Source organism: Notechis scutatus, chromosome Z (assembly GCF_049901735.1).
Source record: "Notechis scutatus isolate UNSWTSFEM ecotype Mainland chromosome Z, rNotScu1.2, whole genome shotgun sequence".
Taxonomy (NCBI): domain Eukaryota; kingdom Metazoa; phylum Chordata; class Lepidosauria; order Squamata; family Elapidae; genus Notechis; species Notechis scutatus.
In genome coordinates, this window is record NC_142025.1 from 16,139,938 (window position 1) to 16,166,882 (window position 26,945).

At 40.6% G+C, this 26,945-nt stretch overlaps 1 protein-coding gene and 1 long non-coding RNA gene across 7 annotated transcripts in view; one reads left to right on the plus strand and one right to left on the minus strand.

Annotated features, from left to right (window-relative positions):
• LOC113414970 (uncharacterized) overlaps positions 1–12,088 on the minus strand; it is a 73,272-nt gene extending 61,184 nt beyond the window's left edge. For both annotated transcript variants that reach the window (XR_015745614.1, XR_015745615.1), the window contains exon 1: positions 11,877–12,088. This is a non-coding gene — a long non-coding RNA (uncharacterized LOC113414970). The remainder of the gene's footprint in view (positions 1–11,876) is intronic.
• A 7,859-nt stretch (positions 12,089–19,947) lies between these two features.
• Positions 19,948–26,945, plus strand: FZD8 (frizzled class receptor 8). 5 transcript variants are annotated; one of them, XR_015746057.1, is made up of 3 exons: positions 19,948–23,626; positions 23,740–23,997; positions 25,947–26,945. XR_015746057.1 is itself a non-coding variant. In XM_087947857.1 (2 exons), exons 1-2 carry the CDS (start codon positions 20,688–20,690, stop codon positions 25,976–25,978), a joined length of 1,959 nt encoding a protein of 652 aa, XP_087803983.1. In that variant the 5' UTR covers positions 19,948–20,687; the 3' UTR covers positions 25,979–26,945. The 5 variants fall into 5 exon arrangements, 2 of the variants coding, with proteins under 2 accessions (XP_087803983.1, XP_087803984.1); XR_015746055.1 differs by having other exon boundaries at positions 23,740–26,945; XR_015746056.1 differs by lacking the exon at positions 23,740–23,997.

Consider the following 26,945-nt stretch of genomic DNA (forward strand, 5'->3'; position numbering starts at 1 on the left):
ATAAATAAATAAATAAATAAATAAATAGGAAGTTGTAATATTTTGAATCTAGGCAAATCTCAACATTAGATCCAGAGCAACCTTCTACAATCTGGTGTTCTTCAGATATGTGGTTTTCAGCTCCAAGAATTCCTATCCACCTGGATCAATGGGTTTATTGAATTTATTTATTTGAAGAGGACCAAGCTAAAAGAAAGAGCACAAAGGCTGGGAAGTGATTCCTGAGTATGAACATAACTATTATTGTAATATGTGTCCAGCTATACAACAGATTTAATTCAAGAGTTTACTGCTGTGTAGATTACCAAAAATTTTCCTCTATGCTACAGATAGGGACTTGAATAAGGAAATGCTCCACAGCATAATTATCCAGAAATAAGATCCTTTAATTTTAATTAATCTAATTCCCCAGTTAAGTGAACAGAATTTCGGATCTTTAGTCTATATTTTTCTGTCTATAAAACAAGTTCAACAGTCACTCATCAGCTATTACTTTAACTGTTTTAAGCAACCGGGATTATGAATCTGATAGCTATTCAAAGAGAAAATGAACAGCATTCAAAATACGTGCTTGGCTGGATTGCATTTCATATGATTTTCTGGCTACATTGAACATAAACTATTTCTTAAGAAATAATTTGTTCTGGGCAAACATCTTGACAAGATTTGCTTTCCCAAGAGGGCAAATAGCCAGAATCCATTCAACTGGGCTGTATCTAATCATAATCAATAGTTTGATAGAAGGTGGCAAAAAATGGCATAATTTCATCTGCTGTCTTTGCTTATTATTTCTTCTGAGTGGACATTTGCTCTCAAATATTGCTACAATAGTTTTTTTCTCTGTCTTTACCGATTTCAGGATAGGTAGTGCAGTCCTATATATTTGGAGGGCACCAAATTCAAATGAAAGAGGTTCAGTGGGACAAAAACCAGTTTGACCATCAAGTTGTTTGTTTGTTTGTTTGTTTGTTTGTTTATTGGAATTTGTCAAACAAAAACAAGAATAAGAGAATAAAAATACAATGACAGGGACGATACAGTTATGCCTGCCCACTCTACTGATCACTTAAGTATAAAGTAAGGTTCATGGAAGTAAATTTGTGACTGAAACTGTGAAAATTTGTATCTGAGACAACCAAATCAGGTAGAGCATTCCAGACTTTGACAACTGTATTAAAAAAATCATATTTTTACAGTCAAGTTTAGAATGATTTACACTGTTTAAAGCAGATGTTCGCATGCATATTATTACGATTAAAATAAAAAAAGTCATTTACAGGTAAAACACTAGTATGTATAATTTTGTATGCAATACCTAGGTCTGACCACAAGCGATGCAGTTCTAAGTTATCCAAACCAAGAATTTTGAGCTATGCAGCCTGCTTGGTACAAGAATTCACATTAATAAAAGACTATCCAGGCACATCTAAATGGGGAGCTCACCATTGCTAGAAATAATTGGTACAAGTATAAATCTTCTCTTGCTATTAGAACTTTTTTTTTTTCAAACATTCAGCCACAATTTGGTATCTGAAAACCACTATCCCACACCCTTTCTTCCAATAAAGAAATGTTTTTCTGCAAGATATACCTTCAGTCAGCATATTTTAGCATCAGGTTTTTTTTCAACACTAAAGTAATCTATTTTAATCACTTCTGCTTTTTCTAGTTTTCTATCCCCCTGATCATTCTTGTTATCCTTCATTGCAACTGTTTCCTCAAATGCCTCCCAAAATCAGAAGCCCAGGTTAGATAAGACTGCCCTGGAGAAAGTTATAATCGTGCCATCCTAAATGTTCAGAAAACAAAAGCAATGAACTAAAAGACATGTTTAAAAATGTGCATTTCAGACTTTTCAAAAATTGCCATGGAATGGCCCTGAAATATTATCTATTTAGCAATTAATAAGTTAGACTGGTGTTTTTTAAGAAAATCGTTTGTAATCCTGCCTAGCTATATTGAGAGCCAAGTAAACAGTACCTTAATTATATATATATATATATATATATATATATATATATATATATATATATATATATATATATATATATATATATATATACACACACACAATTAATATGTCATTTATATGTGCAGATATCATGAAGTTGGCAGGGGACATAAGGCAGTGGGAAAAATTTAACCCTTTCACTCTGCTAGGGTGCTAACATAAATCTTTTTCATCTTCCCTTCTTCCTTTTTACAGTTAAACTCTTGAAGAAAGCTCTAAATGACACCTTGGTCCTAAGGCTTGAAACAACTCCCAGTGTTAAGGTTTAAAATCTCTCTCCTCCCATGCTTGCATTTCAATCCTGTTCTCTCATCCATCTCTTAAGCAGCTAGATTAAAAACAAACTCTTCTGCAAACTAATTCACACATCATTTGTCAGTAAATGTGCAACATTTTATGATTTTCAAAGTTTCATTTTCTACATCACTGGATCGAAACAGATCTTGAAGAAGCTTCTTGGATGAGAAGCAAAACATCTTCAAAGAATAACCAGAATGTCCAGTTGCCTCTTGAGAAAAAGCATCTTTAGGACTTCTGAAGTGCACTTTTGCACAGCAAAATCATAGATGGAGATGTTGTGTAAAGCAGGGATCCCAACCTTTTTGACGTTGCGCCCGGTACCGCATCAGCTGGGCGCCGTGGCCCGGCACGGCATCAACTGGGCGCCGCCATCTTTTTGACGAAAAAGTGCTTCGGTGACCTCACCGAAGCACTTTTTCATCAAAAGATGCGGCTAGCGTATGCCCGGTGAGCTTTTTCGGTAGAAATGGCTTTCTACCCGGAAAGCTCACCGAAAGGGAGCGCCGCCATCTTTTTGATGAAAAAGTGCCCGTGAGCTTTCACCCGGAAAAGCTCACCGGAAGCACTTTTTTACCAAAAAGATGGCGGCGCCCAGCAACCAGCGGCCCGGTAAGAGTTGTTCCGCGGACTGGTATCGGTCCGCGAACCGGCGGTTGGGGACCCCTGGTGTAAAGGATACTGAGTAGAACTCTGGGAGATATGGTCCAACTTTCTACAGAAAGAGATTAGGAATTATAGGACAGGAGATGGAATGAAGAAATGGAGAAAGATTATGTCACCTACTTTCGTTGACATGTATTTGAGCCAAACTCATCAATTCCATAAGGCTTATATGTAGTTATAATATTAAACCACTCTAGCTTGTTGGCTTTTGGTTCTGAGCCATAGTGCACCGCCAGCTTTACGAAGGCAAAATGCACTATTGAGAGAATATAGAAAAATGATAAACAACTCACCCCATAGTGCAACCCAACCTTCCTCATTTATCAGCCAGAAGCCTCAAATCTTGGAAGCTCACACTGGCACTTGCACAACATCTGCTCAACAATTTTAACATCGATTTCCAATGGAAAGCCAAATGGGCTGCTGAACATTCAGACATAGGAAGATATATAAATGACCACACAAAAAAGATGCTAGGCAATGGACAATCCTAAACAAAATTTGCATACCACGTGGAGACTTTTGGGATTTGCTGTATAAATGGGCCACAGTATCTTCCCCTCAGTGTGACTGCAGGGTTCCATGTCAAACTGTAGATCACATTGTGACCAGCTGTAAGCTGAGAACATATATCTGTCCAGTGTTTGGGGTTTTTATTCCCTCATATAAATGATATTGTACTTCAATGGTTAGAAGTCCTAAACTATCTATTTATCCATCCATCCATCCATCCATCCATCCATCCATCGTCTGATCTATCTGTCTATCTATCTATCTATCTATCTATCTATCTATCTATCTATCTATCTATCTATCTATTAACATCCATATTTTTTAAAAATGTTAATAAGGAGTAATGTTAATATATATTGCAAGTCCATGTATGATATGCTAAATAAGTAAATATCACCTACTTAATTAAGTGGCACTGACTCAGATTACCTACAGTAAAGCCTATCGTTGGCCTATCACACATCTTTAAAATAATCAGGGACGCACTTTTCTGCAATTTCAACCACTGATAAAGGTTTAGTGTTGGTCTGTGGAAATTTATTATTAACAACTAATTCTATTTTTCTCCTACAATAACAGATTAATTTATTGGGAGCTGAGGTTCTTTGATTCCCGGGGTTTATAACAGAGCTCTTTGAGCCCTTCGAGCACTAATTCTAACAAAGAGATTGCATTTTATTAATGCATTTCTTGTAAGATAAATTTTGGGATTGGGTACATATTAATGAGGGTGTTTAAAAAAAAGGCTATTTGAAATAATGACAAAAAAACCACAGAAAAAAACACAGAAAGTGCTTTAAAAAGGAAACATGAAAAAAAAATACAACAAAGGAAAAAGATATATAATTTTAGCAATGACAGCAGACAGCTGCTTTCTAACCCAGTTCAAGGAAAGTTGACTGGGACAGTATATAAGGAAGCAGCCAAGGATCAAGGAGAACCAGTTCTATTTGCGATAAGTTTTGCATGTGACTTTTGGACAATCACTGTTTCTCAGACCAAAATTCTCAGGTTGTTGGTTAAGGTAAAAATTGGAAAAGGCAGTCTTATGTTTGCCACCCTGAAATTCTAGAGCAATGACAGCATATGAATTGGAAGTAGGAGGAAGACTTGATATAAAGCAGATAAACAAGTAATCCTCAACTTAAAACCATATATTGTAATTGTTTGAAGTTAGAACGGCACTGAAAAAAGTGGCTTATGACCATTTTTCACATAACCATTGTACCATCCCTATGGCCATGGGATCAAAGTTCAGACACTTGGCAACTGACTCATATTTATGACAGTCGCAGTGTCCCAGGGTCATGCAATCTCCTTTTGTGACAAGCAACGTCACAAAGAAGAAGCCAGATTCACTTAACCACAACGTTATGAACTTAACAACTGCAGTGATTCATTTAACAACTGTGGCAAGAAAGGTCATAAAATGGACAAAACTCACTTAACAAATGTTTCACTTAGCAACATAAATTTTGGGCTCAATTGTGGTCATAACTTGAGGACTACCTGTATATATTTCTAATACATTTATATAACCATTTAACCTGCTGCATTTTGTATAAATGGATCCCATACTTCATTACATTTGTCCAATCAAAATCTACATCTATAGACAAAATGCTCAATAGTCAATAAATGCAACCAGGTTCTACATTTTGGGTGAAAGGCCAATACAAAAATGTAGAAGTTAAAACATTTTTCCCATTGTCTTGGCCAGGGGTGTCCAATCTTGGCAACTTTTAAGACCTGTGGGCCTCAATTGACTGGGTAGTCAAAAGAGTTGGACACCCCTGGCCTCAGCCATACAGAAACCTCTAATACTTTATTCCACTCTGACATATTTTAAGCCAGCGGTCTCCAACTGTTCCAGCTTGGAGGCCCACCCCAATGTGTGTATGTGTGAATGGCTGTTGTGGTTAGCCAGTAGCCGGTGCGGATGACTGAAGAGAGCAAGGACTCAGATGAGAGGCCAGGACCATTAGGGAGTGGACTGCTGCCTTCAGAGATTGTGGGGGCAGCAGTGATCAGGAGGTTCCCAAGGAGCCTGTGCCAAGTGCGCGTGCGTGCAGGATTGTTCGCAGGAAAGAGCAGCTACAATAGCATGGGAGAGTCGGGAGGAAGGCTGCAAGGTAATGGCCCCTCCTTCAAAAAGATAAAAGCCAGTTGTGAAATGAACGTTCTTTGTAGAAGGCAAAGACGTTTTGAAACTCCAGCCTCTTGGACATTCCAGTATCCTGAGTTTCTATTTGAAGATTCTTGTATTGCAAATTATTTCTTTTTAATTTTTAAACAAATTTTATTGATTTTAAAGACAAACAAACCATCGTTAACCTTTAAATACATAAAACCTCTCCATTATTAACTTTACAAGTCAAATAAAATATTATTTTATACAACATAATTCTGTTTTTCACCTTTTCAATATCATCTTCATTCCTCTCTCTGTCTTGTTTAACATTATTCTCATCCAACATTCCTCCGAGGTTTTATTAATTCTCAAAGAAAACATAGACACACAAAACACAAAAATATAAAACTTCTTTTAAGAAAGTAGTTTGGCCCCAGATTACCTCTCTTTGTATGGACTTCAATTAAATTCGTGCTCATCTTATATACCATTACCTATCTTATTTACCATTCTATATCTTCTATATAACTTCTCCCCGCTTTTCACTCTTATTTCTATTTTGTTTAATTCATTTTAACTTAAATCATTATATTTATATTTTTTGTCCATTCTTTCCAAATTATCCATTTATCTCATTCCCTACAGCAAGTAAAAAAAAAAGAATTTCTCCTGAAATCACTGATCAAGGTATGATGCCTTTCTATCCTCCCCCTAAAAATATTTAAAATAACACATAATACCCAATTTGATTCTGCTTAGTACATTCAACCTACTAACCTCTAAAGAAAGAAAATAATAAGTCCATAATAAGTAATATAATTAAATAATAAATCTAAATTTTAAATCTTATAACATTCCAATTGTCTATTTCAAGAAACAAGTGCTACAATAATGAGTTTATAATAAAATCAAAACAACAATAAATTAAACTTTTTAATTAAACTCAATATTTTAAACATTCCTTTTAATCTTTTATTACTTTTTAAAATCTATCATTACTAAACATTTCAATATTTTAATCTTTTTGTTAATTCTTATAACATTCTAGTTTTCTATTTCTAATACAAATACTACAATACCATCTTATGTACCTTGCAGAATCTTCTTTTTAAAAGAAATTATACATTACCCTTTATCCCTAAACAAAATTCCTTTTTTCCCATCTTGTTTTATACCTTTGTGGCTTTTCCCTCCCCTTTCCCTTCCTTTCTTATCCCACCTAACCTTTTTTCCTCCCCCTTTAGCTTCCCCTCTCTGTTGCATTCCTTTCTCCTTTTGCTCAGTAACATTAACATTGAGTTGGTTTTGCATCTTATTTTTTCCTTTCTTAAGTATTTTTTTAAGTCTTAAGTCCTTCATTTTCCTTCCTTTCTTTCTCCTTTCTCTCTTAACTAAATTTTTAGATTCATTGAAGATGGCGTCTTCTTCTTCTTCTTCTCCTTCCATTTCCTCCATCTGTTGCTGTATTTGATAATTAACAAGCACCATTTCTAAAAAAAGGAAGGTTTCCTTCACTGCGTCCTTTCTTTCTTCATATTCTCTAAGTTCATCAACAGATAAAGCCATTCTTTATTCTTCTTCTTAAAACAACCAAAATGTTTCAAAAGTTAGAGCAATTCCCAAAAGTTCCAGAGAGAGTCAATCAGTCCAAACAATACACAAAGTTCTCACTTTCTCTTCCTGGGGAGGTATCAAAGGGAAAGGAAAAAACCTCCAATCTATACTTTAAAGCCTTATTGCAATTAATTTCTGTTTCAGCACTCAATTTTGCCGCTTGTAATCCTCCTCTGGAAACGAAGTGTTGTTCAAAAAACCATAGTTCTCAGGATTAAACGCCTCTTAAAATCCTGGGTCAGCCAAAAAACTTTCTCTTGACAACTTTCTCCTCTCTTCATCCTGCTCAATCTTACCCAGCTTCCGGCTTCTTTGAGGCGGCCATTACAGACCGCCGCTCGACCGTCTTGGGAAAAGGGGGTTTTGCCGGCTGGGAAGGGGGTCTGCAACATCCCCAAACCCCTCACCAGCTCCCCCTTATCTTCGGCTGCCTCTTCATGGCAGCCTTAGCCTCCAGATCCGTGGATCGGAGGCACCAAAGCGGCTAGCGCGGCAGGGATCGCGCAGGATCGCAAATCCCTGCCGCTAGCAAAGCCGACAAACCGGAAGTTCATATTGCAAATTATTTCTTGTCTGTTATCTTTTGGCAGTCTTGCACAGTTTGGCAAGGCTTGTGCTTATCACAGTTAATTATTTTGCAGAAGCATCAAAAGGTTTCTGTTCCTTTTGGATTGTGTTTGATTTGTTGGAAAAGGGCGTGGGTCAGAACAATGGCACGGTGTTTGCACTTGCACATGAAGGTCCACTCACGTGAGAGGCAGGAACTTTTGCACTCATGCACAAAGTTCCAGTCACATGAGTGGAGGAACCTTGAGTGGAGGCGCTTGTATTCATGTGCGAAGCTCCACTCTTGCTTGATCATTCTTAATAACAAACAATATCACTTGTTCTAATCTATTTGCTAAGACTGCTATTCAAATCTTTGTATCAACTTAATCAACAAGACTGGATAATAACTAGCACGCTTGAATCTAATCTTTACTACAGACCAGTTGCTCTAACATCTGTAGTTATGAAAATCTTTGAAAGGCTTGTGCTGTCCCACCTGAAAACCATCACGGATCCACTGTTAGATCCCATGCAGTTTGCATACTGAGCAAATAGATCAACAGATGATGCTGTTAACATGGCTCTGCATTACATCCTACAATACCTTGAATCTCCCAATACCTACGCAAGGGTCCTCTTTGTAGACTTCAGTTCAGCATTAAATATCATCATTCCAGACACTCTTCTAAGTAAATTAAACCAACTAGCAGTACCTGAATACACTTGTAAGTGGATCATAAGCTTCCTAACAGACAGGAAGCAGCAGGTGAAGCTGCTGATACCTGTACAATCAGCACAGGGGCCCCCCAAGGCTGTGTGCTTTCTCCACTTCTCTTCTCCCTGTATACCAATGACGGCATCTCAAACGATCCATCTGTTAAAATACTGAAGTTTGCTGATGACACAACAGTGATTGGTCTCATTCGAGACAATGATGAATCTGCATACAGACAGGAGGTTATACAACTTGCCTCGTGGTATAATTGGAGCAATCTGGAACTGAACACACTCAAAACCATAGAAATGGTGGTAGACTTTAGAATAAATCCTCCCATACTTCCACCTCTTACAATACTAGACAACACCATATCAACAGTAGAGACCTTCAAATTTCTAGGTTCTACTATATCACATGACCTAAAATGGACACCTAACATCAAAAACATCATCAAAAAAGTACAACAAAGAATGTTCTTTCTGCACCAACTCAGGAAGCTCAAACTGCCCAAGGAGCTGCTGATCCAGTTCTACAGAGGAATTATTGAGTCTGTCATTTGCACCTCTATAACTGTCTTGTTTGGTTCTGCAACCCAACAGGACAGACACAGACTTCAGAGGATAATTAGGACTGCAGAAAAAACAATTACTACCAACCTGCCTTCCATTGAGGACCTGTATACTGCACGAGTCAAACAGAGGGCTGTGAAAATATTTACAGACCCCTCACATCCCGGACATAAACTGTTTCAACTCCTTCCCTCAAAACGAGGCTATAGAGCACTGCACACCAGAACAACTAGACACAAGAACAGTTTTTCCCCCGAAAGCCATCACTCTGCTAAACAAATAATTCATTCAACCCTGTTCAACTATTACAAAGTCGGCACTACTATTACTGTTAAATCTTGTCATCACTTCTTAGCACCCATCCCCTCCCACTTGTGACTGTATGACTATAACTGTCGCTTGTATACTTACGATTTATATTGACTGTTTCCTAGTATGATTGATTGCTTATTGTACCCTATGGCTGTCATTAAGTGTCATACCTTATGATTCTCGACTTCTGACATATGTATCTTTTCTTTTATGTATACTGAGAGTATTTACACCAAGACAAATTCCTTGTGCGTCCAATCACACTTGGCCCATAAAGTATTCTATTCTATTCTATTCTATTCTATTCTATTCTATTCTATTCTATTCTATTCTATTCTACTCTATTCTACTCTATTCTATTCTTTCGGTATAACTGTAATATAAGCCTGATTAAATTCCCTTCTCAAATATTTCTTAATATACTTGACTATTCTGGCCCCAAAAGATTTATGCCACTTAATAGAGAACCCAGCTAGTCCTGGGGGTTTCTCCACTTGCTCATTACAGCAATGGTATAAAGCAGTTTAATTAATGAATATAATATATATTACAAACATAATAATGGAAGAGACATGACCCAACAAAATATAGATAAGAAAATATAGATGAGAAAATTTAGGGAAGGAAAAGACCACAATGTAGGCCAATGCTATACAAACTTGGTAACTTTTAAGATATTTGGACTTCAATTCCCAATTCTGAAGCACTGGTCTAGATACTGGGGAAATGAGTTACAGCAGGAAACAATCAAATCCAGAGATTTTTAAACTGCATTACTTTCTTTGCCTTCAGCCACAGAGTGAAAAAAGTGCACTGCATCAAAAAAATATCACGTTTAGGAATCACATAATAAAAATTGTTTGTTCTGCTCAAGAAAGATTGAATAAAGAAGAACCAGTATGGTAGTGGTGAAGACACCAGGCTAGAAACCAGGAGACTTTAAGCCTGGTTCAACTCCAAGAATTCCCCAGCCAGCTTTGCTTAAAGTTGCCAAGATTGGAGACCCCTGACCTGGATGACTGAGAATCTCCATAGATATTTAACTTATGAATGCAATGGCGCAGTGGTTAGAGTGCAGTACTGCAAGCTATTCCTACTGCAGTTTGGCAGATCTAATCCCACCAGGCTCAAGGTTGACTCAGCCTTCCATCCTTTCGAGGTGGGTAAAATGAGGACCCAGATTGTTGGGAGCAGTATGCTTAGAGAGGGCTGTAAAGCAGTATAAAGTGTATACAAGTCTAAGTGCTATTGCTATAAATGAACTGAACACATTGGGTTTGCAAGGCACACTAAAGTGCATGGATTGAAGTTGGGCATTTAATGCTACTTAAGATTTGTTTGGCTATAAATTCAGAATTATCCCTGTTCTAGAGAATGAATCCTGCCCAGTTGAGTGGATCTTGCTCTTGTTTGGTTAAGGCTGGGGTGTGATCTTGAGGAAGCCAGTCTCAAGAAAAATCAACTCATCTATCCCTGGGAAAAAAAATCAAATGCATATGCAAACTAAACATACAGAGGTTGAATTCAGCTGCTGTTTCTCTACAACACCCTGAGCTAAGAACTAGCCAACCTTAAGTAGCATTAAATGCCCAACTTCAATCCATGCACTTTAGTGTGCCTTGCAAACTCAATAAGTTCATTTCATTTATGCATTCATAAGTTAACCTTGGCAATTTTAAGCCTAGAGGACTTCAACTCCCAGAATTCCCCAGCCAGCAGTTAAAGTCCTCCAGGCTTAAAATTGGAGACCCCTGTTCAAGTCCACTTTAGGTATGAAAGCCAACTAGATGACTTTGGCCCAATCATCAAGAGACAGTGAGTTCTAGTCCCGCCTTGGGCATGAAAGCTATCTGAGAGACCTTGGGCTAGTTACACTTTCTCAACCCAACCCACCTCACAGGGTTGATGTTGTTGTGAGGAAAATAGGAGGAGGGACCTTTAGATATGTTTCCTGCCTTAAATCATGTGCAAAAATAATAAAAGAGGGATCTAAAGAAACAGCTTATCCTGACATTTAGGAGAAATATCCTTTAATTTCATCTCCGCATATGAGAAAGCAGGACACCCAACTTTTTTTCATTCCTGCTTTTTTGCAACTCGGCCGCTTTATAATATAGTCTTGAATAAGACGGTAAAACGAGGGATGAAAATGACGCTTTTAAAAGGAGGAGGGACGGGGAGAAACCCACTGGGGTCCCTTTTAATTAGAAGACACCGGAAGACGACTTAATTATACACCGCAGCTTACTCCGGTGCATCTTTACTCAAAAGTTGGGTGTAGGGGAGTCGGAAAAGAAACCCGCTGGAGAACTTAAATCGGGCGGAGAGAAAGCAAGCGCAGCGAAGAAGAATTGGCGCCACGTTTGTTCTTTTAAAAGGGCCGAGATTTACAGAAAACTCCCCCCATATCTCCCCCCCATATCTCCCCCCTTCCATCCCCGAATACGCGCGCGCGGACCCGCAACCCGTTCAGCCTCCTAAGAAAGGCAGCCTCACCTCCACTTCACCTGCCCTCCCCGCCACCCTCTCGGCTCCACAGCGGAGCGCCAGTTCCCGCGACGGCAGTAATTACGGTCCCAGCGTGAGCTCCATGCAAGCGCTAAACGAAACAGCAGATCAATTAAGAAATAAACACTCTATTGAAAAAACCAAGACAACCCCCTGGGACGGCCTAACAAGCGCGAATAGGCTTCCTCGCATTCTTGCCAGACCTCGCTTTTTTTTCTCTCTCTCCTCTTCCTCCTCTCTTCCCACACACCCCCTTCGCCCGTTTAAGGTAGCCTGAGCGCGTCAAGCTGGTAACGCGCTAAGGTCCTGGTACTGCAACCGGAGTCGGAGATTCGCGAAATCGGGAGGCGCAAGGTTCGCCAAAGGTGGAGAAAATATTCGACCAAAACAAAATTCTGTGTCTGTTCTTTGCAGGCGACCAGCGAGCGCTAAGATTGCTAGTTCATTTTCGGCTTATGTATGTAGGAATCTATGATCCGAAGCGATTTTCTCTGTGAATGCCATACGCTGGCGGATAGAGTCCCCGGTGTCATTAGGAGTTTATTTTTCAATATAACGTTTAGCAACTATTTATGTATAAGCTACCTAACTCCGATGGACTCTTACTCTTTTTTTCATAGGACTGCACTAATCCAGAGTTTGCTTAAACATCATTTGACAAAGCCACAATTGGTTAGATTTCCACAACGCTCTTAATTCCTAAAACATAGTTTACCAACCACTAATTCATAAACCATCCTTTATATCTGGCTTAGTTAATGTTAAACCAGTGCTTATCAACCTTGGCAACTTTTAAGAGGCGAGGACCTCAACTCCCAGTTTTGGATGGGAGTTGATGCATATATGCCTTAAAAGTTGCCAAGATTGAGAAACATTATTCTAAACTCAAACTAAGCTGTGATTAGAATATATGAAGCCAGTTTGCATGCTTAGGAGTATATGCCCCAAAGCATGGTTAAGACAAGCATATGGCCATAATTGGATGCCATTTAATAGGTCATCTAATATTGATCCATTGGGGCCATCCAAAATCTCCAGCAAAGGAAAATGCAGCTGTTGTTAACAAGCTGTTCTCCAGAATTCCCCATAATATTGAGCCTGTCCTTTTCTCAGTTTCAAAGCTAAAACATACAGATCTCCTGTAATCATTCTTCCTACATTCGATTTTCAAGTCTTTGGTCATAGTGGTTGCTGTCTTCCAAACTCATTTCTTGAAGATTAGTCAAAAGGTTCTCCAATCTCATCAGCCAGCTTCTTCAAAAGTGAGGGATTCTAAATGTTTGCAAGAAAACAAACTAAGTAACATCATCAGTGCTAGTGATCAGCATTGATGATGTTACCTAGTTTTGGTAATGAAACTTTTTCAAGAAAACAAGTAAGCTCAGATAGCACCAAGGACCCCTTCATTTCAACCCTGACTTACAAATATTTTTCCCTTATTCTTCAAAAGTCTTTTGCTATAATTTGTCCATCCCCAGAAACTTGAACTTGTCAAAGATAGCAAAGATGGGGGGGGGGGGTTTCTATACTCTTACTAGTACTGAACTATATTTCCCACTTTTCCTCAATTATATTAAGACTCCATAAATCTACAAATCTGTTAGTTTCCTTTGTCCAATAGTATATGCAATAGCCTTTTAAGCTTGCAAAGTTCAATATACATGTGAACCATATGAATAGAACATACCTGTTAGATTTCATGTCACTTTTAGTTCAATCTCACCCTCTCCCTCCCTCTCCCTCCCTCCCTCTCTCTCTCTCTCTTTCTCTCAAACACACACACACACCAACATACACCAAACTATCTGCCAGACTGGCTAAATTCTTTAATCCACATTAAGGCTCAAAAGTTGGTGGGATCAGTTTTCTTCCTGTGTTGATTGGAAATGACAACCAAGCTCCTCATTACTGAGCTTAGCATCTTTAAGAAATGCTTTACAGGCTGAAGTAAAACAAGCAATAATTTGTCTGGCGCAGATGAGAATGGAAATGTTGAATTGCTTCCTCGTCTGCAGTTGTGAAGAGGGCAGAGTTAACTACTCAGATTATATCCAGGGTGCTAATATCTTGCTTACCTAGTAAGTTTATGTTGTCCAAGTGGAAGAAAAGATGGTTTTACCTCCAGGTGATATAACAGGAATGGTGGGGGGGGGGGAAGGCTCTAGAGTTCTCCCAATTTGAGAAGGGAAGACTGAATTCTTACACAGAAAAAGTAAAGGAAAAGTTTAATTCTTTAAAGCTTTAACTTTCATTAAAGCAATGAAGCTCCTGATCCACAAGCCAATCTTCCCTTACCATGCAAATCCCTTTTTTAATTATTTACTTATTCCATTTTTTATTATTTTTTAAAAATAATTCAAGGTGACCACAATACCTATTTTTTCTTCATCATCCTATTTTCCCCACAACAGCAACCCTGCGAGGAAAGTTGGGCTGAAAGAAAGCGATTGGCTCAAAGTCACCTAGCTGGCTTTCATGGCTACGGTGAGACTAGAATCCATTGTTTCTTGGGGATTGGCCCAACGCCAGCCTTCCTTCATGGCTATGGTAGGACTAGGAGCCATAGTTTCTTGGGGATTGGCCCATCATCACTCAGCTGGCTATCATGGCTAAGATGGGACTAGAAGCCATAGTTTCGTGGTGATTGGCCCAACATCACTCAGTTGGCTATCATGGCTCAGATGGGACTAGAATTCATAGTTTCCTGGGGATTGGCCCAAAGTCACCCAGCCAGCTTTTCATGCTTAAGGGGGATTACAAGAACTCAAAATCTTAGTTCTAGCCTTAGTTCTTTAACCACTAGACCACACTGCCATTTTTTCTATTGTAATTTAAATCCTGCTGGAATTATTTGCCATCCATATCATGAATGGTTGATTTTATACAACATTGTGAATAAAAATGTGGCTTGCTTTCCTGCAACATCATGATTGTTCCATTGACACACATCTATTCCAATGAGTAAATTGGGATGAAATGCACTACATAAATAAAGCCAATATATACAATGGATAGGAGCAGTGGGCAGCCATTATTTTTCATCAGCACGTGAATACTTTATCATTTTGAAGAGCTGTTACATGTAGAATTGCATATTTCTTTTTTTAAAAAAACTTTTATTGGTTTTTAAAACATAAAAACATCATCTTCCATATATGTACATACAGTGTGCCGATTGGTTTACAAATTGTTTTGTGCTTCCATTTCATAGTCTTCAATTATAATTACATTGTATATAATCTTGTATTTTCAATCAAATATTAAATACATTAATATCATTATTAATCAATCATTTGACTATACTTTTATTCATTCATGTTTTACAAAATGATCATATTTTACTTAATTTGTTTTATGACAATTCATATTATCATCCCAGATCTCTCCTAGAATCATTTTGTAGATATAATAAGAAAAGAATACATCTTTATATATTTATTATTTTCTAAAAGTCTACATATTCCATTACTATATTTTATTGTCCAACCATTGATAGAATAGATCCCAAATTTTATAAAATTGTTTATCATCTTGTTCTCTAATTTCAAATGTCAATCTACTCATTTCAGCACATTCCAATATTTTCTTAATGATTTCCTCCTGTGATGGTATTTTCTCATTTTTCCAGTTTTTAGCAAATACAATCCTAGCCGCTGTTAATACATTTACAATCAGGTATTTCAAGTCTTTACTATATATTTCAGGTAAAATTCCCAATAAAAATATCTCTGGTTTCAAATCTATGTTTTTTTTGTCATTTTTTCCAACCACGTGTGGATTTTAGTCCAGTATTTTTTAGCATCCGCACAAGTCCACCACATATGGTGTCTCACCACATATGAGCCAGGTGTCTGATGACATTTCCAACATTTTTCGAGAATTTCGAGATTTATTCTTGAACATTCTTGCTATTCTTGTAGGGGGGAAATGCCACCTGTAAAACATCTTATACAAATTTTCTTTATATGCTGTTGACATTGTCATTTTATAATTTTGAGACCACAATTTTTGCCATTTCTCTAGATCAATCCGTATCCAAAATTCTTCCCCCAAGCAATCATAGTTTCTTTAACTTGTTCTTCTTCTAGTTTAATTTCTAATAAATATCCATACAATTTTTTAATCACCTTTTCATCAGTACCTGTCAAAATCTTATCTAAGTCAGTCAGTTTATCGTAGAAACCTTCTGTTTTAGAATTTTTATCATACCTTGAATGTGTTTAAGCATATGAAAACCAATTCATCGTTATACCTTGTTCCTCTAGTTTTTGTATAGATTTAAGTTCACCCTTTTCATTCAATATTTCACCATATCTAACTGTTTGTTCCTTTTTGTATATTATAGGATAAGAAAATGCTTCCAATAGTCGATAGCCAGACTGGAATTTTCAAATAACATTGTCTTTTAATCTTCTCCCAGTTTAACCACAGAGACTCCCGTATATAATGTCTTCTAAAAGTACCCCTGTGTTTTTAGTTCCTTTATACCATAAAAAAGCATGCCACCCCAACAACAAATCATGTCCTTCTAATGTCAATAATCTAGTATTTCTTAATGTTATCCATTCCTTAACCCACATCAAATTTGTAGCTTGGTAATAAACTCCCAATTAGGCAAACAAAATCCTCCTCTTATTCTAGCATCTTGCAAAAGTTTTAACTTTATTCTTGCTTTCTTACCTTGCCATATATATTTCAACACAATAGCCACAGTTATTGTGTGCTTAACTTTGGTTGGCTACTTTAACCAAAATTTCAGGGAAATGGATGTATGAACAATGCAATCTTATGCCTCTTAAGTCCTACTGAGTTCAGTTGGTTTTATAAAGTAATATAGGACTGCAGTCAATTTTTTTAAAAAAATATTGCTATAGCTTCCCATTTGTCGACCGTCATTTTTTTAATGTATAATCTGTTTTCATCCTTGCACATTTCCAAATACCAAATCTGAAACCAGATGAAGATTTATTAAGTTTTGCTTTAATTGATTTAATTAAAGATTTGCTTTATGGATTTCCCAACTTAATGATTTTCCAGTGGAAAGAATGTTAATTCCTTTTGACCAGAATGGAGTTAAATGCATTGGTACATGGATCTGAACCTTGGCAACTTTTTAAGACTTGTGGACTCCGACTCCCAGAATTCAGCCTTGGCAACTCCAACCTTGAAACTTTTTAAGACTTGTGGACTCCGACTCCCAGAATTCAGCCTTGGCAACTCCAATCTTGCAACTTTTTAAGACTTGTGGACTCCGACTCCCAGAATTCAGCCTTGGCAACTCCAACCTTGCAACTTTTTAAGACTTGTGGACTCCGACTCCCAGAATTCAGCCTTGGCAACTCCAATCTTGCAACTTTTTAAGACTTGTGGACTCCAACTCCCAGAATTCAGCCTTGGCAACTCCAATCTTGCAACTTTTAAGACTTGTGGACTCCAACTCCCAGAATTCAGCCTTGGCAACTCCAACCTTGCAACTTTTTAAGACTTGTGGACTCGACTCCCAGAATTCAGCCTGGCAACATCCAATCTTGCAACTTTTTAAGACTTGTGGACTCCAACTCCCAGAATTCAGCCTTGGTAACCCAATCTTGCAACTTTTTAAGACTTGTGGACTCCAACTCCCAGAATTCAGCCTTGGCAACTCAATCTTGCAACTTTTTAAGACTTGTGGACTCCAACTCCCAGAATTCAGCCTTGGCAACTCCAACCTTGAAACTTTTTAAGACTTGTGGACTCGACTCCCAGAATTCAGCCTTGGCAACTCCAATCTTGCAACTTTTTAAGACTTGTGGACTCCAACTCCCAGAATTCAGCCTTGGCAACTCCAACCTTGAAACTTTTTAAGACTTGTGGACTCCGACTCCCAGAATTCAGCCTTGGCAACTCCAATCTTGCAACTTTTTAAGACTTGTGGACTCCAACTCCCAGAATTCAGCCTTGGCAACTCCAATCTTGCAACTTTTTAAGACTTGTGGACTCCAACTACCAGAATTCAGCCTTGGCAAATCCAACCTTGCAACTTTTTAAGACTTGTGACTTGAAGTCCACAAGTTTTAGAGTTATCACGTTTTAGAGATCCCTGCTTCGGGAGAGCAGTAAGTTGGAGAAAATTATTGAAGTGCCCATTTTCTTTCTTCCCCTCTCTTGAGACTAAGAGTAAAACCTTTGGCAGCAACAGCTGGAGAAAGGAACAGTATAGATCTTGGCCATGAAGTCAGAGCCAAAGCGGACTGGAGGATCCAGTTACATCCTGACTGGAAGGGGCAGCTGTCCGATGCAAAGTTCACAAGGGAGCCAGACTCAAAGCAAGAGTTGGAGGAGGCAAAGCAGAAATTTAATTTCTCGTCTTAATAAGCCCTTTTCTCAACCCACAAATTTGTACGAGAAGCAACTGAAACCACATCACCATCTTTAGATGTTCAAACCCAGCCAGGCAGAATTGACAGCTAGACAAATGCAGCCTACTTTGTGCATTCATAACAGGGGTCCCTAAACTTGGCAACTTTAAGACTTGCGGACTTCAACTCCCAGAATTCTCCAGCCAGCATATCTGGCTGGAGAATTCTGGGAGTTGAAGTCCGCAAGTCTTAAAGTTGCCAAGTTTGGAGACCTCTGATTTATAACATGATTTATACAGTCCTTCTCAAGAGTAGGAAGAGAATCAGAACTGGAGGCAAATGCATGTGCTGGATCTCAGCTTCTATAATCCCCACCACCACTGTGGTGATGGGCTTAAATCTTGTATATTGTAGATTTCATGAATTTTAGGAAGGCTGCTGTGTAAATTGTGGTCTTAAACCAAGAGGAGATAAGTGCCATTCGGATAAATGGGATTGCCTTCTTAATGAGCTTATCATGGGGGGTGGGGGGAAAATTGATGGCATTATCTTATGACAAGTACAATTAGTTCTGTTTATTTTGACTTCTACCAGACACCAGATCTTATTAAAACATACCAATCAACAAGATCTGTCATAACTATCTCAAACCCCACTGATTATCAATGAGCATATTTCAGATATGAAGACTTCTGCGCCAAATACCCAAAGTCTTTTGGGGAAGAATTAGAATTCTTTTATTGGCCAAGTATGATTGGACACACAAGGAATTTTTCTTGGTGCAAATGCTCTCGGTCAACATAAAAGAAAACATACATTCGTCAAGAATCATAAGGTACAACACTTAATAATAGTCATAGAGTACAAAAGCAATCAAATCATACTAGGAAACTGTCAATAGCTAAATGTCTATCCCACAAGCTAAATGGCAATCCCAACAAGAAATGAGATTTATCTTACTTAATGTAGTTACCATATGCAGATTATTGCACAGGTTTCTGAAAGAGCCTCTAAGCAACTTCATGAAATTAGTTCACGAAGAAAGATGGAAGAGCAGCTTTTTCTGAGTTATTCCAAATTCCAGTTCTGGAAATGGGGGAATCCCCCTTGGTAGTAAAATCATGTGGGGGTTTTTTCCCCCAACCTATTGCCTTCCAGATGTTTGGAATTTCCAAAATCGGTGTGCTGGACTGAAATCCAAGGGAAACTCCCTATTAAGAGAGGCTGTGCAAAAGAGTTTTCAGAAAGGTGACACTGAGCAACTCAAGGAAAGGAGGGGGAGGAAATGTAATCCTTAAAACACGATGCCTCGCATGTTGCATCCAATCGGAATGGTTTGGTGGGTTTCGAGGGTTAGGGATATATATGTTAATATTATTTTTAGATTAATATTGTAAGGTGGTGTTCTTGGAGTCAAGAAGCTTTAAAAATCAATTTAATTTAATTAATAAATAAAAACGGCTTTCTCAGGTGTTTTGATACAGCCTGTCAGAAATCCAAAATATCCAGGAATAAAATGGAGGAGGGAGGGAGAAGAGAAACCGAGAGTGTTTGGGAGCGGGGAGGAAACCACTTGGTTTAATGAGATGCTTAGAAACGTCTATGGAGATTGTCAGTCATCCAGGCTATGGCTGTGAAGTTGAACTTTACAAAAGGTCTTCACACTCGGGACAGAAAATGAAGAACTGATTAAATTAACTCTCAGGAGCTCAGATGCCATACGTCTTTATTCGTTTATTTGAGAACTTACCTGCCCAAGTGTCAAGTAAGCCATTTACACCTGAGGAGTTTTTAAAACAAAAAACGCACACGCATACCACGCCGTGAATCTTTTAAAGGGCCAGAAGCGATCGGCTTGTAGCCAATCCTGGGGGCCAAGGCCGATCCACCTTAAGCGAAAGGGCTTCGTCGGGGTCCAGGATCTCCGCCTGGAGCCCTCGTGATAGGTAGCTGGGAGAGGCGGGGCGGGGCCTGACTGCTTCTGCTTTAAATAGCCCGAGAGCGCATCCACCGCTGCTGGAGCTGAAGAGAATTAGAAGTTGGCCGAGTGGGGACGGCGGCGTTACTGCTGTGGACGTTTACAGAGCTGCTCAGGTGGCTTAGCTTCTCCGGAGCGCCACAAAAGCGGGTCTTCCGCAACCCGCCTAGAAGGACAAGCTTTCTCGGGGCGCTTTCGCTGAACCGGTCTGGCGGAGCGGCTGAAGGGCTGCGTCTTCGGGGGGTTCTCAGCCATCTTTGACACGGCGCGCAGCTGAAGGAAAGTTGAGAAGACACCCCCCACAGCCAGAGACGAAGAAGCCGCCGTAGCCCCAGCAGCCAAGCGCCGCGTCTCTCATCCTAGCTCGGCGGCGAGGAGGAGAGAGATGAGCTTCAGGAAGCCGGGAGCTTAGCCGCCCAGTGAATTCGGAGCCGAGGACGCCACTTCGTTTCCAGGTCGGAGGGCGGACTTACTTCGCCGAGCATGGAGCCTCGCACTTACCTGTTGACCGTCGCTTTTCTGCTGCTCTTCCTGCCTGCCTGGTCGCCGCTGCAAAGGCAACCTAGCTCCGCCGCCGCCGCCGCCGCCGCTGCGGCAGCAGCAGCTGCGGTAGCAGCGGGCTCTTCGTCCGCCAAGGAGCTGTCCTGCCAGGAAATCACCGTGCCGCTGTGCAAAGGCATCGGCTACAACTACACTTACATGCCCAACCAGTTCAACCACGATACGCAGGACGAGGCGGGGCTGGAAGTCCACCAGTTCTGGCCCTTGGTAGAGATCCAGTGTTCGGCGGACCTGCGCTTTTTCCTGTGCAGCATGTATACGCCCATCTGTCTGGAGAACTACAAGAAGCCACTGCCGCCCTGCCGCAGCGTCTGCGAGCGGGCCAAGGCCGGCTGCGCGCCTCTCATGCGCCAGTACGGCTTCGCCTGGCCGGACCGCATGCGCTGCGACCGCCTGCCCGAGCAAGGCAACCAGGACATGCTTTGCATGGACTACAACCACACCGATCTCGCGACCGCCGCGCCGCAGCCGCAGCCCAAGCCGCCGCACCGAAAGCCGGCAGGCGGCGGGACTGGCAGGGGCTCCGGGGCTGTGGTGCCGCCTCCGTCCGCCGCGGATCCCCCGCTCCGCAAGGGTCGCCCTCCAACCCCCTGCGAGCCGGGCTGCCAGTGCCGGGCGCCGATGGTGTCGGTCTCCAGCGAACGCCACCCGCTTTACAACAGGGTCAAGACGGGCCAGATCGCCAACTGCGCCCTGCCGTGCCACAACCCTTTCTTCAGCGCGGACGAGCGCGCGTTCACCGCCTTCTGGATCGGCCTGTGGTCCATCCTGTGTTTCATCTCCACCTTCGCCACGGTCTCCACCTTCCTGATCGACATGGAGCGCTTCAAGTACCCGGAGCGGCCCATCATCTTCCTGGCCGCCTGCTACCTCTTCGTCTCGCTGGGCTATTTGGTGCGCTTAGTCGCTGGCCACGAAAAAGTGGCTTGTAGCGGCGGAGCGGCGGCGGCGGCAGCGGCGGCAGGAGCAGGACCGGCGGGCCCCGCTGGAGGCGCTGCGGGGGCGGCCGCGGCCGCGGTGGGAGGCCGCGGAGCAGCTGGCGGAGCCGCGGAGCTACAGCCCGACTTGGCGGTGGCTGAGCACGTGCGCTACGAGAGCACGGGCCCGGCTCTGTGCACCATCGTCTTCCTTCTGGTCTACTTCTTTGGCATGGCCAGCTCCATCTGGTGGGTTATCCTGTCACTCACCTGGTTCTTGGCGGCAGGCATGAAGTGGGGTAACGAGGCCATTGCGAGTTATGCTCAGTACTTCCACCTTGCGGCTTGGTTACTTCCCAGCATCAAGTCCATTGCAGTGCTGGCTCTCAGTTCCGTGGATGGAGATCCCGTGGCTGGGATCTGTTACGTGGGCAACCAGAGCCTAGAGAACCTGCGAGGGTTTGTGCTGGCCCCTTTGCTTATCTACCTGGCCATCGGCTCCATGTTCTTGCTGGCTGGGTTTGTCTCCCTCTTCCGCATCAGGAGTGTCATCAAGCAGCAAGGGGGCCCCACCAAGACGCACAAGCTGGAGAAGCTCATGATCCGCCTGGGCCTCTTCACTGTGCTCTACACAGTGCCTGCTGCCAGTGTGGTGGCTTGCCTTTTCTACGAGCAGCATAACCGCCCCCACTGGGAAGCCACACACAACTGTCCCTGCCTGCGGGACCAAGAGCCTGACCAAGCCCGCCGGCCAGACTATGCAGTTTTTATGCTCAAGTACTTCATGTGCCTAGTGGTTGGCATCACCTCTGGAGTTTGGGTCTGGTCTGGAAAGACGCTGGAGTCCTGGAGGGCACTGTGCACCCGCTGCTGTTGGGCTAGCAAAGGGACCGCAGTTGCCGTGGTGGGGAGCATTGGAGTCAGGGGAGGAGGTGGGGGCCTAGGGTCTGCTGCCGCTGTGGGAGGGCTGGGGGGTGGAGGGGGGTCTATGTACAGCGATGTCAGCACTGGTTTGACTTGGAGGTCTGGCACTGCCAGTTCGGTTTCCTACCCTAAACAAATGCCTTTGTCCCAGGTGTAAAATCTGGAGTTTGGAACAGAGGAATATGGTGCCCATCCATCTCTCTTTGAGAAGAAACCTCCCTAAGGAGCAGGGCAGTTCCAGAGGCCCAAGTGCCAGAATCATTGTCCTCAGCCTCTTCCTCTGTTCCTTGTTAGTCAACCTTTCCATGTCAAAGCTGCATGTTTTTGTGTTGTTGGTATAAGAATTTTCTGGAGACAAGAGTTGCCTTATTTGTCTTCAGCCAGCACAAGCCCTTTGGCCCAGTAGGACTCTTCCTGTCCATCCCTCAAAAGTCTTGATACAATGTGAAGGGATGTCTCTAAGGCTAATTGACCTGCAGGGGTGGAAGAGTCCCTTAAGAATCCCCCCCCACCTTTATTTCAATGCCAACAACCACAAAAACTGGCAGATGCCTTAAAATCATGTGCTCAAATCATGTCTTAATTGTACACCCCCCCCAGTAAATACGGGTTTATTATGTTTAAAGGATGTATTTATATAATTATTGGTACCTTGTACAAAATGTGTAAAATATGTATATATTCCAAATACTATACAGTCTGTAAATTTCTTTTGTTTAAAGAAAAAAAAATTTAGAGGCTTACTCCCATGGCTCTTGCCTAAGAGCGAAAGTTTGAGTATTCTATTTTGTCAATAAAATCATGTCAAATGATTTGTTTGGGAGGGGCAATGCTCCCTTGTTGCTCTCCTAGTTATTTTTAATTCTTGACTTTTGAAAAATACAGATGTTTCCTCAGAGTACTGCTCAAATAAATGCCTTGACATATTTCAGTAAAATCCACAGAGGCATTTTCAGAACCTGAGATCATCGGGTCCAGCTATCAACATTTTTGGCTGTTGGTGATGTTGGCTGGAAAAAGGTAGTTGCTGGAGTCTAAAAATACGTAGTCAAGAATTCTTAATGTTTAACTTTGAAATTATAACTCGACAGAGTGGTCTTTGGTGCTCTCTGAGCTTGGTTATTTTCTTGCAGATGTTCCATTACCTAAACTAGTGCTCATCACCAGTGCTCATTTCAACACTTGAGCTGCCAATATTCTCCTTTGTTGGTAACTGGACAGAGTCCAGAAGTTATAAAGCAATGGCTTTTCATCACATCATAGAGCAAAGTGGACAGGGCTACATCTGTCAAGGTGTTAATTCTAAGTGGTGGGTTGATTGACCATCAAGTCAATGTCACTCTTAGCCATGTTTTCTCCATGATGATCTGCCTGTAATCTGGACTTGCAAGGTAGGGTGGTTTCTCCATATATTGTGGGATATGCTAGAATTCCCAGTTAGCAGCATCTTGATTGGGAATGAAGCTTATTTGGGGTGAAGGCTTTTGGGGGTCTTCAGGAACTCTTGCTTTATCCTGCAGTAATCTGGAAGAATAGCATTTCCATCCCACGAGTCTATTGTGATATCTGCCAATGTGGGAGCATTATGTGTTATCCTTTTTTAATGGGTTGCCATTGTGTGCTTGCACTTTCCTGTCCAGCAGGCCAAAGTTGAGAAAAGTTGTTTTATGATGGAAAAATAAGCTGAGAACTGTGGGGGCTTTTATTTATGGATTCTGTAAATGTGTTTATAAGAGATCACATGGTCTTCCATGGACATCAAATGGTCTAGGAAAAGAAGGTTTCTCTGCCCACCTAACCCATCAAGGCAAGCATTAATTGAAGTGGGAAGCAATAGAATTAGACTGCTTTACAACAACAGATGAACTTTTTACCTGTCTACCCCAATTACTCAGAGCATCTCTTTTAAACAGAACTAAATGAATAAAGTTAATCTGTAGGGATCTTACCTCCTTTAGAGACAATTTAAACAAAAAACCCCCCACAAAACTTTGATCTCTTGTCTGTAAATGTCTTGTATAGAGGGTTTGGGGGGTTTCTTTCTTTAGAAAATTCTTTCTACTGCCCAGTTTCTCTTGTTAGACCAATTTGCCACCATGGAGCTTCAAAAGTTGTTCAATTAAAAGAATGTAAGGCTTTTTTTTTTAAAGGGAGACTTGTAACAGTTAGTGAATCCAGAGGAAAAGAACAGCCTTTTAACCAGCTTTTCCTAGCTTTGTTAATCAGACTAAAGGCACGTAGGGCCAAGGTTAGAGTATTATGGGGAGGGGTGGGATGAGAGAGAAATTTCTAAATGCTCTACAGGTAGCCAATGGTCTACTTAGAATTGCTCCAGTTTAAAGCATTTTTGCAGACCAATTATATTTCTGAATTCTTCAGTCACACTAACTGCTGCTTCATGGACAAAGCTGCTAACCAACCAGACCATTTTTGTTTTGTTTTTGCTTTGCTTTGCTCAAATAAGCTTTTAAGGTTCTGAGGTCCTGCCATTCTTTCTTGCTCTCTGTACACATGTATTTTAAACCCTAGTTTGAAGCGCAAGAAAGCTTGCATTTTGGGTTGATTTGAATGCGTAGTGGTTTCTGTGGTAGGAAAAAAGCAAACTAGGTGAGCAGCTTACAGAAACAGGCAGCCACTTGGTAGTTTCTCAGGACCTGGGGCTGCCAGTTTGCTAAATGGTAGAATCAGAAATTGGATAAGGGGTACATGGAGCAGTAAAGATCACAGAGAAGGGGAACTTGCCAATCTCAAGATGCCTACTGAATTTCAGAAACTTCTGAACTCTTTCCCAGGACTCTTTAGCCATCATTCCAATGATGAGAGGTATAAAACCTGGAAGCCAGCATTTCTCCTTCTCTATCCTAAATTAGGCTATCAGTGAAGGGGGTAATTCTAGTGCTCTTAACGTCAAGAGGTGGCCAGTTTTACTGTTTAAAGCTAAGCAGGGTTGGACTTGGGTATTTCTATATCAAGGATTCAGATTAAAAGCTGCCAAGAGTTATTGTTTGAGATGGGCAGCCATGAAAATTGAACAAACAAATGGGAAGTAAATAAATTATAATTATTGCTAAGAAATGACATATATCCATTAATGTATTGAGAGTTAACAACTAAGGATGGCCCTTCTCCTTTTCCTCCTCTAGAACTTGAACATAAACTTTAGGAGCTTTGAAATCATTAATTATTTTTTTTGCCATACACGCACCCACACCCACACACGTAAAAAAACAACAACCCTGCATTACTGAAGGAGAACTCAAGTGGCAAGTTAACTTCCTCTTTCTTGTGCTTTTCAAGATGACTTATTGTGTTTGTTTCCTTTTATCTCTTGTAATTTCAGCTGTTGAAGCCGGACAAAACCTGCTCCAATAAAATCCACAGAATCAGCAAAAGACAAATCAGATGGCAGAGAGGCTGTTTTGGCTCGTCAAGAGAATAATTAACCCTAGAGGATATGTTTTACAGCAAATTAGAAGTACTTTGCCAAAAATTATTTTCAATATTTTAATGCATAATGTACATAAGATGCAGAGATCCTGGAAAATGACGTTTTTGGACCAAATCCTGAAATGTTCACAAATGTAATTCTTGGGATGGCTGTTGTGTTTTGTTTGTGTATTTATCCCTTTTCTTCACTGTAGAGAGAGAATACAAATGAAATAGGTAGAATTATCATAAAGTGTAATAAATTAATGATAATAAAGTAATAAAATTATCTTCTAAAGGTTGCTTAAAAGAAATTGGGCTGGCTCATTAGGAACAGAAGGTTCAAATAGTTAAAGTAGATTTTTTTTTAAATCCAGTACATGGGCAATACAATTGCATACTAATTGTGGGAAAAGGCATTCTGAAAAGTTAGGGGTGACTGCCACCTACTGGCCAAAAAGTAAATTAACAGTCCTATGCAATCTAAAATTTGTTTCCTCTTTGCATTCGAATAGTTTAATTTTACTAATTAAAACTATATACACTTACTTTGGTTGGAGTATTAAATATGTTTGTCTTAGAGATTGAGAATTTTAGGGACAACTGTACTTAGCATAGGAAAAAGTGCCTGGACTTTTATTTTTGTGAAAGTACACTTTCCTATATTTGTTAGTGTAGGAGGATGACAATTATCTGGTAGCTGATAATCTCTTGTGATTATCTGGGTGTATTTTGCTATGTCCAGGTGCTAAGCCTCACCAGGGATTCTCAACGTCCGCATTTACCAGCTGTATTGGTATTAACTTTATATCACAATCTCTAGGGAGGATTTTGTATCTCAATGGTATATAGGCAATTCTGTGCTTTATGCATTAGTAGAGTTTATATGTAAATTAAAGGATTGTACATCTAA

Coding starts and splice junctions, on each gene's coding strand:
- FZD8 (XM_087947857.1), top strand. CDS start 20,688: ATGGAGCCTCGCACTTACCTGTTGACCGTCGCTTTTCTGCTGCTCTTC. Junction 22,615..25,946: donor CATTGGAGTCAGGGGAGGAG/GTGGGGGCCTAG, acceptor TTGTAATTTCAG/CTGTTGAAGCCGGACAAAAC.